The sequence below is a fragment of the Poecilia reticulata genome, linkage group LG7 (genome assembly GCF_000633615.1).
Source record: "Poecilia reticulata strain Guanapo linkage group LG7, Guppy_female_1.0+MT, whole genome shotgun sequence".
Lineage (NCBI taxonomy): Eukaryota > Metazoa > Chordata > Actinopteri > Cyprinodontiformes > Poeciliidae > Poecilia > Poecilia reticulata.
This window is the reverse complement of record NC_024337.1, coordinates 6,463,333-6,482,305: the sequence shown is the minus strand read 5'-3', so window position 1 is coordinate 6,482,305 and position 18,973 is coordinate 6,463,333. Positions and strand designations below refer to the sequence as shown.

The 18,973-nt window shown below is 38.1% G+C and overlaps 1 protein-coding gene across 2 annotated transcripts in view; it reads right to left on the bottom strand.

Annotated features, from left to right (window-relative positions):
- ajap1 (adherens junctions associated protein 1) overlaps positions 1 to 18,973 on the bottom strand; it is a 59,189-nt gene that overhangs the window by 20,868 nt on the left and 19,348 nt on the right. For both annotated transcript variants that reach the window (XM_017305842.1, XM_008413091.2), the window contains exon 2: positions 8,898 to 9,658. In XM_017305842.1, the coding sequence (XP_017161331.1) occupies positions 8,898 to 9,658 (761 nt within the window). The remainder of the gene's footprint in view (positions 1 to 8,897; positions 9,659 to 18,973) is intronic.

Here is an 18,973-nt window from a genome sequence, read left to right as displayed (position 1 = left end):
CCTCCTCCTCCTCCTCCTCCTCCCTCACCACCTGTATAATGACCTGAGCACCAGGGAAGCAGGATCAACAGGAGCCATCCACTCAGAGCTGCAGCATCCCTAACCCCCTTCTCCCTCCCCTCTCCTGCCTCATCCTACCTAATTGAGACATTCAAAATGCTTATTATGCACACTAGTGGCAAGTCATTATAATAGGACAACACACATTATCACCAACACTGTATTCTGTGTGTTTCTTTCTCAGTTTGGGCTTGGCCTGTGGCAAGAAAGCAGCTAATTGAAGAATTACACCCACTGAAGGCAGCAAGTCATTAAACTTCAATGCATGCAGTGACTGATGATGTGCAAGGGAATAGCTCAAACTAGTTAAATGAGGCAGAAAGCTTGCAAAGGCTGCTTTCTGAAGGACACCGATCTGATTAAAGGACTTTTCATTATTTTGAAATTGTTTGAATGATCATAAAAGAGTTGAATATCTTGTCCTGCATTCTCTGTGAAAATAGTTTTTACAGAGAAAAGTCACTGTTGTTCTTTAAAAAGACAGACCGAAGCCCCTTCAGTCAATTAAAACAATAATAAACGACATTGTCCAAGTATGGGTTCTGGCCCCAAAGAGCGTTAGTCCAATATGACAATTTCTTTTATTAATTGCTTTAATGTGATATTCTACTTTTAATGGTTGAGTTTACATTAGCTGTAAGTGGAAAATACTCAAAATGGAGGAAAAAAAGCTTTCAAAACATGAGTCTGTGATATGAATCTATGTCACTTAGAGAATGAAGTTACTGAAATAAATCAACTTTTCAGTAATATTCTCATTGTGATCGGACATGTAGTGTATGATTCATTCTGACATCTGTCTCTTGTGTGATGATGATAAAACAACATTCTGTTATTGTTTACTGTTATTTATTTTTTTTTAGAAAACGTACTTTCTCTGTTGTGGGGAAAGCATAATATCCAACAGCTTCAGGGGACTCTGAATGTAACACAGCAATTTCTTGAAATTGGAAGTGATTCTGGTCAATCAGTTTAAGGCCTTGACAAAAAGACAGATTCTGCCAAAATGTCCTGTAGTTTTGTGGTTTCACTTTGCTGCACATGCAGATGGGAAAGTTTTACACATTCATTTCTGTTTCTCTCTGTAATCTGAGTTTCACAAACTGAATCAATTATCACGAATCTCTTCAACAGGCACACGTGTCTGAGCATGTTGAAGCCTCAATTGCAAAAACATTTTTACTGATGCATTTTACTTGACAAAGTATTAAAACCTGAATCAAAAGCAGAAATTAGATGTCATTTCATTGTGCCGAGTTACGGACTCAGTGAAAGCAGCTCGTAAACTAAAGGCAAAAACAACCAAGAGAACAGAAAATAACAAAAAAGAAAAAAAAATTCATTAAGAAGTGCAGAATGCATTGATTGTGCATTCTGTCTCTTCCTTCAACTAAATTAAGTGTAAAAATGCCTGGAGGTTCTTCTGATAGACTCACAAATAGATCATTTATTTCCTAGTGCACTTTCTTCTTCTCCAAGCAAAACTTTTTCCAACTCCTTTTCCAGAAACTCTTGATCAATTTTAGCAAAAATGTTTGCTTTTTTTGTTGTTGTTGTTGTTGGGTTTTTTTTTAGTGGCAGTCATTCAGCTGATAGCGCAACAACATGTATGAATTATTAACTTTGATCTACTTATTTTTACGGAAAACCCCTTCTGAATATATATTCCAACAGGCCTGGGCACGAAGACAAAACCGTTCGATGCTAACAGGTGCTGAGTCAGGCCGGCTCTTTAGTGATGTTGCCCTAGCCTACAGCCAGCATCCATGACTCACACATGGAGCGTGGTGAGAGGGACTATTTCTGTGTCACCACATGGCCGGTTTTTAAACCAAAACAAGCCAGTTCCTGAATTGTGAAATCCCAAGCAATAAAAAGTAAAAGAAAAAAAATCACAAAATTCATCTGATCTGATGGCCGAGATAATGTTGAAAATGAATTCCTCCACCCTGAAACACTCTCAATTATGAGGTCAAATGAACAGTTAAGATGAGGCTTTGTCTGTTATTCTATCAGACAACGTATAATCTGCATCAAAATTGCTACCGCTATTTAACCAGAATGGGGTTATGTGTATAATCTTAAAAATCAAGACAATTTATTTACAAACTTTTAACATCTTTTTCACGTTTAGAAGGAGCCTGAACCCTTAGCTCATTCCAAATCCTTAGAGGAACAAAAGGTGCAGCACAAAATCCTGCCTACAAAATCTGAAATGCACTGATGCATAACATTGTAGTGTTCAAAGGCTATTACCATTCTTTTCAATGTGCAGTTGAAACCAGATGCTTGCTTACTGTCTAAAAGATAAAACGTCTATTTTCAATGTCTGACGTATTTATACAGCTCTCGTGAACATCTGGCTTTAACTGCATTTCATTTATTGAACCGCTGCTTTAATAAAGAACCCCCCACGAGCTCAAGTGAAAGAGCTTTTTTTGTAAGGTTGCCACATCAACTTAATGATCTTTCTGTAGTCAACGATCTAACAGCTACAACCTCTTATTTTGCTCTCGTCTGCTATTCGTCTTCCCTGCCGACAGAGTCTGATCGTTCTGCTATAAATCCTGAATCTTTCTCCTTTCTCCCAGATGGCTTAGTAAACATTTACACCTTGTATTATGTGACCTCTTGACTGTGATAATAAACAGCTCATGAGTAACATCAACCCCGCTGACCAACAGGAGTGTGTCAGTGGCAAACTGTGCTGAACAGCAGAAAGGACAATGAAACATTTTATAGACTGCCGTTTTGCACTTTTTATTTTAATGTAAAATGCACAGCACTCTCCACTATTACTGCTCCCCTGGTAAAGATGTTCATAAAAGCCCTACAATAAATAGTTGTTATGGAAACCCCAAAAAGCTGGTATTCTCTAGCGGCGTGGGTTGGACTTGTGATGCCTCCCTTACCATCATGTTCAGTGTGTGTGATGGAAAGATAGGTACTGGACCTAAATACTGTTTGTGTCAGTTAAACTATTTGTATTACTTGATATTAAAAGAGTAAGGTCTTTAAAGAGATTTTTACATTAAGAATTGTTCTTGATATAAACACTGACTAGATTTGGTGAGCAGCTATTTTGTGATTTCTCTGTTTTATATAAATAGCATTTTGTCTACTCTTTCCCGTTTTGATGTAAAACAGATCGTATTTAGATGTGTATATTATATTTTGTATATAATGTAATTAGAGCTAACTGTAGCGCTATCTAATTTGTAATAGTTCACTTTGCCACTGAATAAAACTGTTACAATAACAAGTGGGATTTTTCTACTACTTTCTGTGTTAGATTATGCTGCTTCTACAAGAGACACATTTGTTTTAAAGCTTTTTTACTCAATTTAGGAAGCGTGACATTACCGAGTGCCATAAAGGTACTTCATAAAAATGACAGCCACAATAAAAACACTATGAGACATAATGTCTTTCGTCTTACTTTAAATGTGCAAAGAATAAAATCTGGCACAATGTCAAATTCCTGCTTTGTTTGGGCCCACACTGCACATCTGACTTTTGTATGACTTCTTCTACATTTAAATATACAGACAGATCAGAAATATGATTTTTAATTTTTTTTGTAGATTTTGACTGCTAATGTATTCTATTTTTCAATGACCTCACTCTTTTTATTTGTCAGACTGAATTAGTGTATGCAGGCTATTTATTGCACAGATGTATGCCTCTTATGACACAGGGTCTAAGCTCTTAGACATTTGTTTAAGTCAAAACTTTTATGCAAAATATATGCATATGTAGAAAGTACGTTTGGACTGAAAATTCATTATCCACTTGTAAAAATGCAAAACAGTTTTGTCAAATTTATGCTGCTGGTAGTCTTAAAATAAAACTTGCATAACACCAAGTGAAACAGGATTTTTTTCTTTTGTAAAACAGGAGTAGGAGGCAGAAAAAAAAATCCTGAGGTGGGATGAAGTAAACAACCAGCAGAATATGATTATCAGGATAAATGTTAACGCAGATGAGCAAAACTGAAACACTGAACAACTGCAAACACCTTTCATCTATATTACTGAAGTGTCAAGTTAGTTAAAGAAACTTCAGACTGCAGCTGTTGATGCTACATATGTTGGGATTTTGGCTGTTTTTGTCCTTTGTGGAAGTGACAAATCAATCTAAGCATACTGCAGCTTCTAGTTCACATCAATCAATTAAAAGGTGTTGAATTACTATGTCATTAAATACACTGTGTATAGAATAATTACATTATTAGTCTTAATATGAAAGGTGATTAAAGTTTTTATAAGAATGTAGCTGATACCTGCAGCACACTGATCACAGATCAGCAGGGGTTTGTGAAGACGTGAACGGAAAGGGAGATTTAAATTAGAAAATCTAAGTTTGGATAATGCAATGCTAATATAATGCAGTCAAATGCAGCCTCTTTGTACAGTTTTTTCTAGATACTTAATCATTAAATATGACACTGTAGTTTTGTAAATAAGCTTTGGCAGAGCTCTAAACCAACTTTTTGTGCTGGTTAGTTAAACTGGTATGGTAAACCTTTTTTCTTTGGTACACCAGCACAAAAGTTAGGTGCACCCAAGTTTCTGACCACACTGCATTCAACGTTGCAGTTTTACAGATTTGCTTCTTATAAATCACAATATAATTAATTATAATTACCGGAACAATGATGTGCACCCACTTGGAAAGAGAAAAATGACTTTCTTCCTTTGTCAGCTTTCAGGAAGCCGTGTTAACTAATTTCCTCCTGCATACAATATCAAGCCATCATTTGAATCACAGGTGGCCTCGCGCTAACCTCCCAATCAGGGGAAAATCAAGAGATCACAACAGAGCTGACAAGACCATTAACTACTGCCATTTTGCATTCATTATACACAGCTCAATCACGGTCATGGAATACATATTTATGCCTGTAGCATTAAAGCTGTTTTTTAAAGATAGATTTTATAACAAATCATATATTCTCTTGCTGATTCTTTACATGTTCACAAGCATCAATGCAATAGCAACAGAAAAAAATTATAAGACTTTAGCTACCATTACTGCTCAGTGGCCCGGTTTTACGACATGTCTGCTGTTGCACCGTGTTGGAAATGTTCAATTAGACCAGTATTGTGTGATAAGATGTTGAACATAACTTATGTATCATTACATCTATGAAGAAGTCATGTACCTCATAAATGTAATGAAACGTTAATTCAGAAACGTCAGGCTGAGAGGCTGAACGTTGAGGGTTGCCTCTGCTCAGAGGGTCGCTCATAAATGTCGCCAGTGGCCATGTGCCGTATTTCAAGCATTCACTGTAGTCAAGGGCGCTGTATGCATGTAAGGGAGCCACTGCAGTAAGCTTCCATGCGAAATGCAGCAAGTGCTACGCATTCATGCTTCACAAAAAAATGAACTTAAAAAATGTGTTTTTAAAAATTTTTTGCATTGATAATTTAAAGTTAACAGCAGTTTAACAGTTTTGTGCATCTTTTATATTAATGTGCTAAACATGCACGTAACTGGACATAAACCATGGAAAACATTCATGTCCATGTTTATTGCAAAATCTTGTGTGTTTGAATTCTGCTCCTCTGTTTGCTTTTCCTTTACTGCTCATTCAAACAACGTCACGTATCTAAAAGCTGCACCGAAGATTATTTTTGATTATTTTTATGACGACGTTTGGCAAAATGTAACGTTTTGTTTTGTTGCATGTTTCGTGGCTGTGCACAACTCTGTGGCTGAACACAGATCTCAATGTGTGGCTCCAATTATCTTTTTTATACTAAGTATAAATAAACTGAAATCATCAGCAAAGATAAAAGATGCAGAATGTATACGGCATAAAAAAAAAACATAAGTATAAGCAGAAAAATGGGCTCCCCCTCTTGCACTACTGCCAACATGAGTCTGTGTGCATCTACTTTCCTACTTGATTGAATATGAGGCATGAACAAAGCAAACTGGATCACACCTTTGCCAGAGAATATTGGCAAATCCTTTCCATGTGAAGCACAGGATGTTCATCCTGAAAATCTTTTACTTTACAGTGCAGTGTTCTTTTATAAAAGAACACTGCAGTGCACTTTTCACACTTGTCTATTGAACATAGTCTGATTCATTTCAGAATCCTTGGAAAATATGAGTTATGACTGTGAACAATACTGAACAGTGCTGTGCAAATGCTAAGAATTTCTCTTGCAGCCTATTTTTGTCATAAGAACATTTTTTGCTCTTCCTTTTTTTCTTTTCCAGAACATTGCATTCTTAATTCTACAGAAAATGTTGGTAAGTCTGTCTTTTCAATTGTCTGTCAGGAGTTTCGATGTAAATTCTTTTCACCCACACACTTGCATGCCAACTATTTAATTTTATGCTTCTTCATATAATGAACAAAACCTTTATGACTACAGTAATGGCTGAAGTTTGTAGTTGGCATTTTCCAAATTTGCAGCTTTCTTTTTTCATTTTTTTAACACAAATCTTCCACTTACATTGCTAAACGGATTAAATGCGAAATAAGCCACAGCAAAGAAAGTTTGAAGAGTATGCATTATGACAGAAACATGCTTTATACTTTCTTATTGGCTTCAAGATATCCAGTGTCAAGCAAGTGCCAAGATGGCCTCCTACTAAGAAGTGGGCAATAGAGTCGAGTTGACACCAGTGCACAGCCTAGGTGGCATTGGCACAATGTGGGTGTGAGTATATCTACCCACACAGTCAGATGAAGACTTCTGGACAACAGCCTTGTGACAGGAAGGGCAACAAAGAAGCGGCGAAGCCAGAAACTCAGCAGGAAGCACAAAAGATGGGCAGCAGAATACTTTTCTTCTCTTTTGCTTGTGTACAGCAGTGGTTACCAAACTTTCAGCCTGTGAAGCCATAAAGGAAAACTGGACCAGACAGGTAGAGTTGAATCCTTTTAATATTACTTACACATGCTTTACCATCACCATTTTTATTCTTTAATTGAATTTATCCAGTGCCTACACATATTGGTTTGTGAACCCGCATAAATAATGGGGCGCATTGGGACATCCACTCTTCATTTGGCAGTAATCTGACAGGATGAGAGCAGAGAGAAATGGGGGGGACGTTTGGCAAAGGAACCGAGGACGGGACCCGAACTTGGGACGGTCGCATTGAGCCTTGTAGCCTCTGTATAAGGGATGCCCGCTCTAATCACTGCATCACACTCTTCCTATTTGAAACGTGTGCATACAAACTTTTTCCTTCTGCTCCTCTATCCAAATAATATAATCCTTCCCTCTAGTCCGACAGGTTCACACCGTCTATGTTAATTATCACTGTACATTTTCTATGGCAAGGAAAGATTAGCATTAGTCCAACTCGCTTTCATCTGGTGAGTTTGATCCAGTTCACTGCTTTTAATAGTCACTTGGACTAACCAGGATCCCCTCAGTCAGACAGCACACAGCAAGGAGAGGAACGTTAAAATCAACAAAATTGCAATCAAATTAAGTGTTACAGATTGCTGTATCTCACCAACTCACCACAGTTTTGATAAAATATACTAAAAATAACATACGATTAGATTCAGGTTACAGGTGTGATGCAAACAGTTACGGGCATTTTTTGTCAAAGTGACTGTAGGTGGCTTGAAACTCTTAAAATTAGCATTTACTCAGAATATCATGGACATATTTGAACCATTTGGCAGTATCCTTTACGCCACCAGTCCCGTTCTTCCCACTTATCTATAGGGTTTTGTCAATATTGTTGCCACTGCCATTTCATGAGCTGTTTTAGATTTATGGTTTATATTAGGTATTGTACATTTACATGTATTCCTGTTATTTTATGGGATTCTTTTGGATGCCGTTGTGCTAACAATGTATAGAAGTCCAGTGTGCTGGTCATGTTCACACAGTAGTTAAGCATCCTAATGTGTGAGGTTGCTTTTCATTCAAAGGACTGGCCTTACACACAATTTTGCACAACTATTCTACCAGAAATAAAGAATGTGATCAAAACTTTGTCTAAGAGTGACTTCTTTTCAGAAAACTTTGGTGCTTGTCTGAGTATAATCTAACGCCACACCAAAAGGCAAAAATAAGAAGAAAGCATCTCAAAGAATACAACACTGAAACCTTATCCGACGCCCAGGAAACCCCACAAGTCACATTATAAACCTGTAGTCGGTTCTCAAAATGGAGGTAGATACGCAGAAGCCAACAAATTGTGATAATCCCCAAGGGTATATAAAATTTATATGGGTCACCACTCATTACCATTTGGTCCAGATCCAACAAGCCAAAGGAAACTGAATTAGGTATACAGTGATGTGGACCACTGCAAGTTGATAATTCTTTATATAAATGAGTTGTAATTGCTAATCAATGAGGTTGAAACTTGAACAAGGCTTAAACAGTTGTTTTATATTTAACATTAAAGGCACAAAATACATTTTTGTCCTGGTCAAAAGGTCAGCCATGCTCATCTGTCAATAAATCCTTTTATATTGAAAAGACAACTTTTATAGAATGTATTTTTCTGCACTGAAGTCATGTGTTGAATCTATTGAAGTACAGCTAGATGAAATGTTGTCATATTTTAAACCAGGCGTCTTCAACTCTAGTCCTCAAGTGCCGGTGTCCTGCAACAATTAGAGGTGTCACTGGTCCAACACACCTGAACCAAATAATTGAATTACGTCCTCATTATGTAAAGTTCATCAGAGTCCTGCTAATGACTTGACCTTATTTGAAACAGGTTTGTTAAAGCAGTGACACTTCTACAGTAAACATTGCAAGGAACTGTCCCTCGAGGACTGAAGTTAAAATCCACCATAAAATCCACACTAAACCGTTTGTTTTGTAGTCGTTTTGTCTTACCTGGTGTGTCCCCGTATGGCTTTGGTGGTTTGGCAGTCTCTGGTTTGCTGATAGAGGACTTGGTGGTACTCTTGGACTGTGTTGAGGTCACCACAGTGAACGTCCTTTCGGAGACCCTTGAAGTAGTGCTAGTAGTTGTTGCCACTGTGGTGGGTGAGGCCCTGGTGGATAGCCTTTCATTGATTTCTCCTTTGCTGTCATCATCAGTGCTATCTGTCCCTGTGGGTCCCCAGTCTATGAAACTAGGCACCGTAGTAGTCCCCTTAGTATGCACCGTAGCATTCGGGCCCTCCTGAAGCTTGTTGTAGCTGTTCCCTTTGAGTTGCCTCCTGGCTCTGATTAACAACTTTCCTCTCGTCGCGACTGGAGTTTCTACTATCCCAGCCAAAGGGTCACTTGGCTCTGTTTGAGAGTATTTGGACCAGCAATCCTTACATGCCGCTTGCCCTCTATGTGCTAACTTCCGGTGCATTTGACCTTTGGATTTTAGCCCCATCCCTGCCCTGTTCTCTTGAGGTGGAGGAACGGGGTGGAGGAGTCGACGCGCCAATGGGCCCACTGTTCTCCAGTGAAGCTTGTTGGGCATATCCCAGAGAGGTTGCAACCGAGGCCAGGAGCGAGCAACCAATTTAGGCGTGAGCTTGATCCCCAGGCTCGGGCTGAGGGGGCTGCACACAGAGAAGTCCAAGGTGAGGTGAGTCATGGCCAGCAGGATCCAGACCCAGTGCCCCACACAGCTGCCTGGCCTCAGAGCAGACGAACTACAGAGAAAACACAAAATATAAATGAGACATGTCATTTTACTGACAAGGAAAATCTAATCAAAACATCCAGCACAGTTAAAAATGTAAATATTTGCATTTGGAGTTATTATCCTTTTGCACACCAATTAAGGTTTAGACTCTACAACTTCTGCAACAGCTGCTCCATTAGGCCTTGGCAATAATTACTTTTACAAAGGGGCTCTTGAATTACAGCGTAAAGGTCAGTTGTAAAGTAAATGTTGCAGAACATGAGAAAGGCGCTGGATTTGTACCTCTTTGCTTTGAACTATTAACGGCAAGATAGAGTTATCCTTGACATTCCAGATTTGTATCAATTAGACCAATGCACAAGGTCGGTGTGCTTTAGCTGATCATCATATTCCACATTATCTCTCCCAGACACAAAGTCATCTGATTCCTAAGGAGCAAGCTGATTATGCAGAGCAATGCTTAAGGCTGTTCTGCACTATGCCAGCATATTACACAGCATGACAAATACATGGCTGATTTCTTTTTTTTTTTTTTTTTTATCATTTAGACTGAGATAGTTTACTGAATAGTATTGGAAAGTCTTGGCTTTGGTATAAACTTCGCTTTCTGATCACAAGGTGATAGATGGGCTGTGTATTCAGGCTGCGACCCGGTAGTGGGTTGCTTTTAAACTCAACCTTCAGAGGCCCCTGGGACAAAGCTACACATTGATTCCTGAGGGAGAAACCTCATTATAGGCTATCTTTAATCTCTGCTGTCCTTGCCCAATTTAAGCCCACAAGGATAGCTCCTTTTGGAGGCGTCACAGAGTTTGATGACAAATGAAAACAGGCTGGTCGGTTTCATCAATGGTTAGAGGCATCAAAAAGACATCGGATAATTTTAGAGGCTTGTTTGTGCAACTCTGGCACTCTACTGTCACCCGTATACTGTCGAGTTGTACTGGAAACTATGTGTATTACAAGAGTTTAGTTAGTCATTTGACAACTTTAATGGAGCTAATGTGATTATTTAAGAATAAAATGACTCTTGATTGTCAGCATTAGGTTTTGTTTATGCAGTGCATAAAGACAGTGGGGCTGAGACTGATAACAGAAACCATGTTTTCATTCTTCCCTACTTCTCAACTGAGGTGTGAGGGACCAACAAGCCCCTTATAAAAGAATAATTTAAAACACAATTTTAAATGAGCTGATGTGATCACGAAAGAGCTGTGACAAGGTCAGAGTACTATCGACAGCTAAAAATACGGGTGATAATTTGGCTTGTACGAGCCCTGGGCCTGACCTCAGACTTTCTGGCACTGATCCTGGCTCCAACCCAACCTGGAGACTCGAGACGATTCACTTCTGACTCTACAGGCCAGATTAATTCAATATGCGATAGGGGAAGCGGATGTTCCTTGTCATTAATAAAATGACTTTGCAACAGTAGAGTTGTACAAGATTAATAGGCATGATTATAAAACATTTAGCATTTAAATCTGAGTCCAAGTGAGGACTGGAGCTAAAGTTAGCAGAGAGAAGTTCTGCAACAGTCATGTTATTTTTCATTTGTACGTGGAAAATAAGCTGGATCTGAAAAGCAATATGGTCCCAAACTTCTAACTGATGTCAAAAGCTGATTTGCTTATACATAATTCATTTTCAGTAATTGTATTTTTTGATTTATAAGCAAGATTTTAACATACTGTATGTTAAATTAAAGACATCTCTAAAGGATCTTTTCAATTTCACTGAAACAGCTGTAGACACATTCCTCTTTTTTTTTCCAAATAAGCTTATCATCTAGAAAGTTAAACTTCCAAAAATATGATAAACATAACATGGTGAATCAGATATGCCGCACAGAAAGTATTACACCCTATTGATCTCTAAGAGCCAATAGCTCTGATCTCACTCTATGCATTATAGGGTCAGTTAAAAGAGAGCTTTGAAGACTGAAGGCATTAGATTAGATTAAATAAAATGGCTATTAATGAAGAGTAAGGTATAAAGCAACATAAATGAAATCATGGGGGGTGGGGGGGGGGGGGCAGAATTTTGGGTACTTTTCAGAAAAGAAAAACACTGATAGAGTTACACACAGAATACAAAAAATGTGTAAAGCCTGTGAGGAAACCTTAACTATCTTAAAGAAAATCTAACAATTCAATTCTTCAACAATCAGGGGACTCAGCTGGTATGTGAGAGAATCACGCACAGCTCCAATCACCTGGCACCTCATTCTCATGCTGATCACCAGCTTGATCACACACTGCTGTGGGGCAGCAGCATCCAATTCCTCAACGGTGTCAGTGGTTTGAGTCGGTGAATTTGGTTGTGGTGGTCACTGGCATGAACTGCACATCTCCACCTGATTCCACAAGTGGTCAAAGGTGTTGCTGTCTGGGCAACAGGCAGGTCACCCCGTCTTTCTTACTTAGATCGCCTACTGTGACGACAAACACTGCCTCCACCAAATGCATTGTGGCCGCTTCTCGACTGCTCAACTTGCAAATCCATTTTCCTTATGAATGCGGTTCCTCTATAAATGGAAGTAAATTGGCTTAAGAGCTGTATAAGATCTGCTGCTAAGAATCTCTAATACAAAAAGAAAAAGAAAACTTTTCTAACTTTTTGTGATTGATTTGTATTGCTTAAAAGCAAAAAAAAGTATTAAAGTATATCCAAGCTAAATGGATGTTATCCCCTGAACATAATGTAATTATTCAAGCAATTCAGAGCTGCCTAAGCTAAACATCCTTAAATAATTTACTATTTTTAATCCTCTTTGTGTTTTTTTGTGCTTTGGAGTTACAAATTTAAATAAAAGAAAAAAATCAATGAATTACCATTAATTTAGAATATATCTTTACTTTTTAATAAATTGGAAGAGAACATAATTAAATACTGCATAAATAATTTTCATTTGCAAGGCATGCAGTTCTTCTACTCATTCTTCACCCACACACACACACACACAATTCTGCATGCTGATATGCTTCCTCAATCCTACTTGGATTGCGTACTACTTGCATAACTCCAATCACAACAGGACTTGCTAGAGCTATAATATCTTAGCCGCAAGTAATATTTTCTAGGAACTGCACATTGATAATTTAAGAGACACTAACACACTCTGACATCTTGCATAATGAAAATATAATTTGGAAGTACACTGCACAGATGGCGGAAGAAGTAGTGCAACATTCTCGGCGTGAACAAACCAGATTGCTTTCTGATGGGACTGGTGTGCATGGCGTCCTATTTTATGAGCACATGCTATATCATACTGCCATGGCTGACTTCAAAGTTTAGGTAAGCCCCAGGAATGTGGCAGGAAATCCTTTTAGTGGAGCTTGTGACATGGCCTTATCCAGAGCTTCTCCTGCCCCAGTCTCACAATTTTATCTTCAGAGCGTGATAACACATGCAGCCCTTCTGGTCTAGATATAAAGAGTCCGGCAAAAGTATTCACATCCCTGAAACTTTGCTTTTTTATGCGACAGACCAACAGAAAATTTTGTATTTTTGTGAAGTAAAAAAAAAAATTATACATGGATTTAAATTATTTCATGAAAAGTGTGGAGTCTGAAAAGTGTGGTTTCAATGCTTGGCAAAACAACATTTCTTCCCAACTACAGCTGCAGGTCTTTTGATGTTTGTCTCTACCAGCTTAAATTTCAAGTCTTGCCAAGGACTTCCAATTGGATTTAGGTCTAACCTTTGACTGGGTCATTCCAACACATGAATCATTGATCATGTGTTGGAATCTTTGATCTAAATCATTCTGCAGAAGCTCCTGCTGTGTGTTCAGGGTTGTTGTACAACTATAGTAGACTTCTGCAAAAATACATTTCATGGCATTCTTTCATCAATGGCTTTCTTTGAGCAATCACCTTCTCCTTGCTACACTTACATAAATACCATTTTTGTGGGGTTCATGGCCGACAGTTTACTTGTTGCCAGGTTACCAAACATGAACTGTGGACCTCTGCATCTCCTCCAAAGTTACTATGGGCCTCTTGGCTCTATCTCAGATTAATGCTCCCATTTCCCACTATACCAGTTTGGGAGGTTTCTAAGTTTATAGCTCTGTCATTCTCTTTCCTTGTCGGTGGTTTGGTAGTGCACTATCGGAGGCTTATAGTTTGGGATACTGTTACAACACAACTCTACTTTTCTCTACAACTTTCTCTTTAACCCATCTGGGTTTCTTGGTCTTTATGAAGCCACTTGTTCACTAATGTTCTCTAACACACATCTGAGGTCTTTACAGGACTGGATTTAATATGTACATTAATATGTACACTAGTGTTGATTAAGCAGCAGTTGGTTGAAAGAGTTGTATAAGAATAGAGGCAGAGAAACACCAGCGAATGTCTAAATGTTTTGGTTTTTAGTTGTAAAAATGATTAAAAAAAAAACAACTAAACATGCAAAGTTTTTCTTCTGCTTCACAGACATGCTGTGGTTACAGCCTGAAAAATGTGAATGAGACACTTTTTGCCAGAAGCTGTGAATCTTTTAGACAAAAAAAAGAAGAAAAAAAGAATGTAGTAGAATATTATTTAGTCTTTTAGTCTAAAAGGCTACGACATCTAGATATCTAGAAAGAAGATGATGCCCATTTTCATCAGCTGACGCGCGAAAGTTATAACTGGAAGTAAAGCAGAAAATATGATATGGCATTATTTATCATCTCCCCAAGTTCTATCTCAGGATATCAAGCTTCTGCTTGAGCCAGACGTACTGGGAGCTGCATTACCAAGTAAAGATTTGGAGCAAACCTTTAATCAGTGCGTCTGTTGCCCCGGAGGACTCTGGTTTGAAGGTCACCAAAAGACTTGCTGGATTGATGATTTTACCCAAGACTTGACAGACAGCAGATGAAAGAGGCACCTTGAGCTTCAACCCACATCAGGCAAAAATCTCTGAGCGTGGCACGTAAAAGCTCACAACGTTCAAATATCAAAAAACACACAGCATGTTCACATGTACCGTATTAGGCGATCTCTCTCGTGGTTTTTCGACTCAGAGTTAATGATATTTGCCATATGCTCAATCTTGCAGGAGTCTGAGCTCTCCCACTGCAATCCTTCATCAAACTCAGTGAGGAATTTCTACAGGAAGCTTGTGATGTAAGAATAGATGTGACATGTAAAATTTTAGAGCAGTGAATTGGGATTATGCTTTTCAAGCCCAATTATGAAAGAGCGCTACAGCAGGCTTCGCTGACCAAGATTCTTTTTTTCCTTTTTTTTTTTAGCTTAAGCTGTGCTATATTCAGTAAATCTACTGGCAACTTACTCTGCCGCTTCTTATAGATGCTACAGTCAGTGGGGGCTTTGCATAAGTCACTGACAGTCACGCCAAATCCAACACATGATGTCCATGTGCAGAAATGTCAGTCTGAAAAGCACAACCAGGGTTTTCTGTTTACACCAAAACATTACTGGAATATGATTTAAGATTTGATTTATATAGTTTATTTGATAAATCATTTGTGTTTTGGATATCTTTAATCAGCAACAACCAATAGAAAAACAGCAAAATCTCAATCTGGAATAAGAAAGGCTGCTTTTTTTGGTTTATTCCCTGCAAAAATTTCTCATCAAATCCCACCATGATCTGCTGAAAGAACAATTCAGATATATTACAGTTACCAAGCTTTGAAAGTGGAAACTTAACGCTGCCACTACAAAAGAATCAAAAGGACTATAATGAACAAAAACAAGCATTTGAAGTGTGTGAGTAAGATCCTCAGTATAATCCTGTTTGAGCTGCTTGAGCGAAGAGCAACAGTGTTTATTAACAAAAAGCCTTCCTTGTGGCCTGTTCTGCCCTGAAGATACGGGTCGCTCTGCATAAGTAAATGTCTGCCCATATGACAGGTTTTTGACATGCGGAGTGGTCCTCTGTGGTTTGCGCTCTTCCATAAATAGCAGGGTCACTAGCCTGTTGTTTTTCACACCCTGGTGTGAGTGAATTCTGCCTGAGTAGCACTTCAAGCTTCTTACTCCATTTTCCACCTCGTTATACTAATATAACTGCAGTTTCAGGGAGGGTGGGGTAAAAAAAAAAACATTGTGTTTTTTTTTTTGTTTGTTTTTGACAGTAAAATATCTGGGTCTATCCAAAGTGATGTTGTTTAGCTACTAAGATTTATTGTGGTGTATCAAACCCCTCTGCGCTCCCAGCACTGACACCATGAGTGCTGTGAATGCTTAGAAGAGCATAAACTGGTCGCAAGAAAGACAAGCATGCTGCCATGGAAATCCTGTGATGACCTAAATCTGACTAATAGTGTGAAGTCACAACTGCATTCTGTGAATTTACAGCAGTAGTTATTTGGTCAACAAAAGTATATGCTAATACATATACTTTTATTGAAGACATAAGCACTGGTTATAATGTATTGTCCAATCTTCTCGATATATTTCAGTTAGTCAATCTAAACTTTTGGCTGATCCAAATCGCTCCACTCCAACACACATTGCTTCAGTAACTGTTTTTTTTTTCTCCTCAAAATGTGTTTATTAGTTCCTTAAACTGTTTAAATATTTTGCCAAAGTATTTAACATGTGTCTCAATTAAATGCTTATTATTAATGCATTTCCTAATTTAAAAGGCAGCATCTTAGTAGCCTCAAGTAGCATTTATTACTTCAAAAATGTGAAGGGATGAATTTTGTTTCCACGTGATGCAACTTCTATTATGTTCCTGAAAACGCAGCATTTCATAGCCTTCCATCTAAACATTGCATATCAGTGAATCTCTCTTAGAAATATTATCTCAATAAATAACCACAAAATCATCCTTGAAACGCATGCATAAATGAACTGAACTGCATATTTACACTGATTGTGATTTCCATCCCCATCTACGATTACTGAATTATAATGCTATAAGAAAGTCTGGCCCCTTGTGAAACTAAAATAATAATGGTGACATACTTTTATTTACTTTGCTACGTTTTACATAGCCAAATTTCACTCCTAAAGACGCATAATGTCATACTCAGTATATTGGAACATGCATTCACATGAGCCCTGTCTGTCAAATTAAAAGTATCTTTCAAAAATAATAAACAGGTATTAAGCATATTTTTTATTAAGCCAACATTTCTTTATTAAATATTAGGTTTTTTTAATGGTCTGCTGTAATTTTCGAATCTTAAATCTCATGTTTTCTTTACGTGTACATGGAAAATTATCAACATCTATCTGTGTGTAGTTAATCTATAAATTGTGGTTGGCTTAATGATAAAGATCCTGAAATAAATTTTCTTTTGGTAATGTCGTAATTTATTGAATCGGTCTGCACATACAACATAGAAAGTCTTTACAACAGAACGTCCTCATTAACGTGTATGAAGCATTATTCAGTTCTACAAACCATTGACATATTACAAAACTTGAAAAGTAGGTGGCGTTGAATAAGAAGCAACTTCTATTTTTCCTTTAAGTGTTCATATGCGGGAGCCACACTCAGCCAATCACACTCAGACAGATCAGTGGGCAAAATCAGAGTAAGGGCCTTGCCCAGGGCCACGTCAGGATGCAATTAGAGGAAGCTGGGATCAAACTCACAACTTTTGGATACCAAGACAACTGCTCTTCCCACTGAATCGGTCGTCCCTTGTAGTGTATGTCATTTTTATGACAGTACAACAGTCTGAAAACTAAAGGCTTTTCTGATTCATGAACTCATTTTTTGCATCACATTGAACCTGGTGAAACAAAACTGTTATATCTGCGTCTAATCAACCAGTGCACCTAATTATTGTTTCTGCACTTTATGCCTGGCCCACTTCCTGTGTCATCATCATATTGCAATCTCCTGTGCAAAGTAGGTCTTAATTAGAAGTAGCTGAGCGTTTTGCAGGAGCAAGGTCTCAGTAGATGGGTTCCTCACCTCAGGGAGGTGAAAAAGGCAACTTGTGTCCCCCGGCTGAAGTGAGGAGAAATTTCATCAATGTACCCTCAACCGCTCAGCCGCAGAACACGCTTAGCTTTCTAGTCGATACAACCGTCAAAAATGCTCCACCCCTGCTGAAAATGACGTGATCAGGCAGGATTTAAACTGATTCAGTGGAAGACATTTTCTTTGACCTCCCATTGGGGATGGGGGGCACAAAGGGGTGTTTCCTGCTCCTGAAGAAAGTGCTTCTATTCAGGTCTGTGTGTTCACAATATCAGAGTTCAAAAAGTAACCATGCATTCAGGGTAGCACTTGCAATTGTTGGGAGTATTTACAGGCTGAACCACGGTATCCATTTCTCTCCCACTCGCTTCCAAAGTAAGCACTTGCTGGAAATAAAGAAGAGCCACTGGGGGAAAGGTATACCAGCAACAGGTCACAAAGTTTCAGCCTGGAGTGGGCGTTTGTCTCTCGTGGGTCCAAACGGGCACAGCAGAGGTTAAAGTGAGATTTTGTGAGTACATAGTGGAGGACTGCATCTCAAAAAACACTTGTTTCAGTTGACTTGCCTTTTTCTTTCAGCTCTCACATTTCATCTGTCGGGGTGTGAACTTAAACAAGGCATTCAAATGCATTTCACCTAAGGAGTCTAAACATAGCATGCATAGTTAAGTGTGTGCAAATTTGTACTTTTAATTTACTTATATTCTTAAATTTACATTAATATCTGAAGTTACTAAATGTACCTTCCTTTATGAATGTTTGATGGCTTTGTGCTCTTTAATGACTTGTGACATTTAATTTTCTGCAATTAGACTCAGTCAACGAGCTCTAATGACATTATGAAAGTGTGTTTATCGAGTCTGGCTGGGAGATTTTGAATCTGTCCTGGACCTCGACTGACGACCGGTGTGGCTGGCACACGAGAACAGAGAACTGTGGGAGCATACAAGCACAGCTGTGAATGAATAAATGATTAACATTTGATATGCTTATAATTTTAAGATGATCTTATCATTAAACCCATATTTATTGATTTTAGTTTTAAAAACTGAGGATTTTGTCAGATACTACACAGCAGACACAAGTAGGGATCCTCTATATTTAAGAACAAACAGCATTAATTAGTACATTTTGGACTTAAAAATGGCAAAAAAGATGCTTCTTCTTAGCCCGTGCAGAAGAACAGAACTTATGTTTTCCAACTTTTGATTAGAAAACAAAATCAAAAGTTGATTAGAAACTTTTTCTAATCAAAGTTTATAATCAAACTTTGATTAGGAAACAAAGCTTGTAAGACTTTATTCTGCCTTTTCTTAGTTTTAGTTTTCTTTGAGTTGGGCAAAGAGCTACTTACTTACTTGGCATCTGAGCCAACTTAGATCAACTATTATAAAAAAATATTAAAAAATTATAT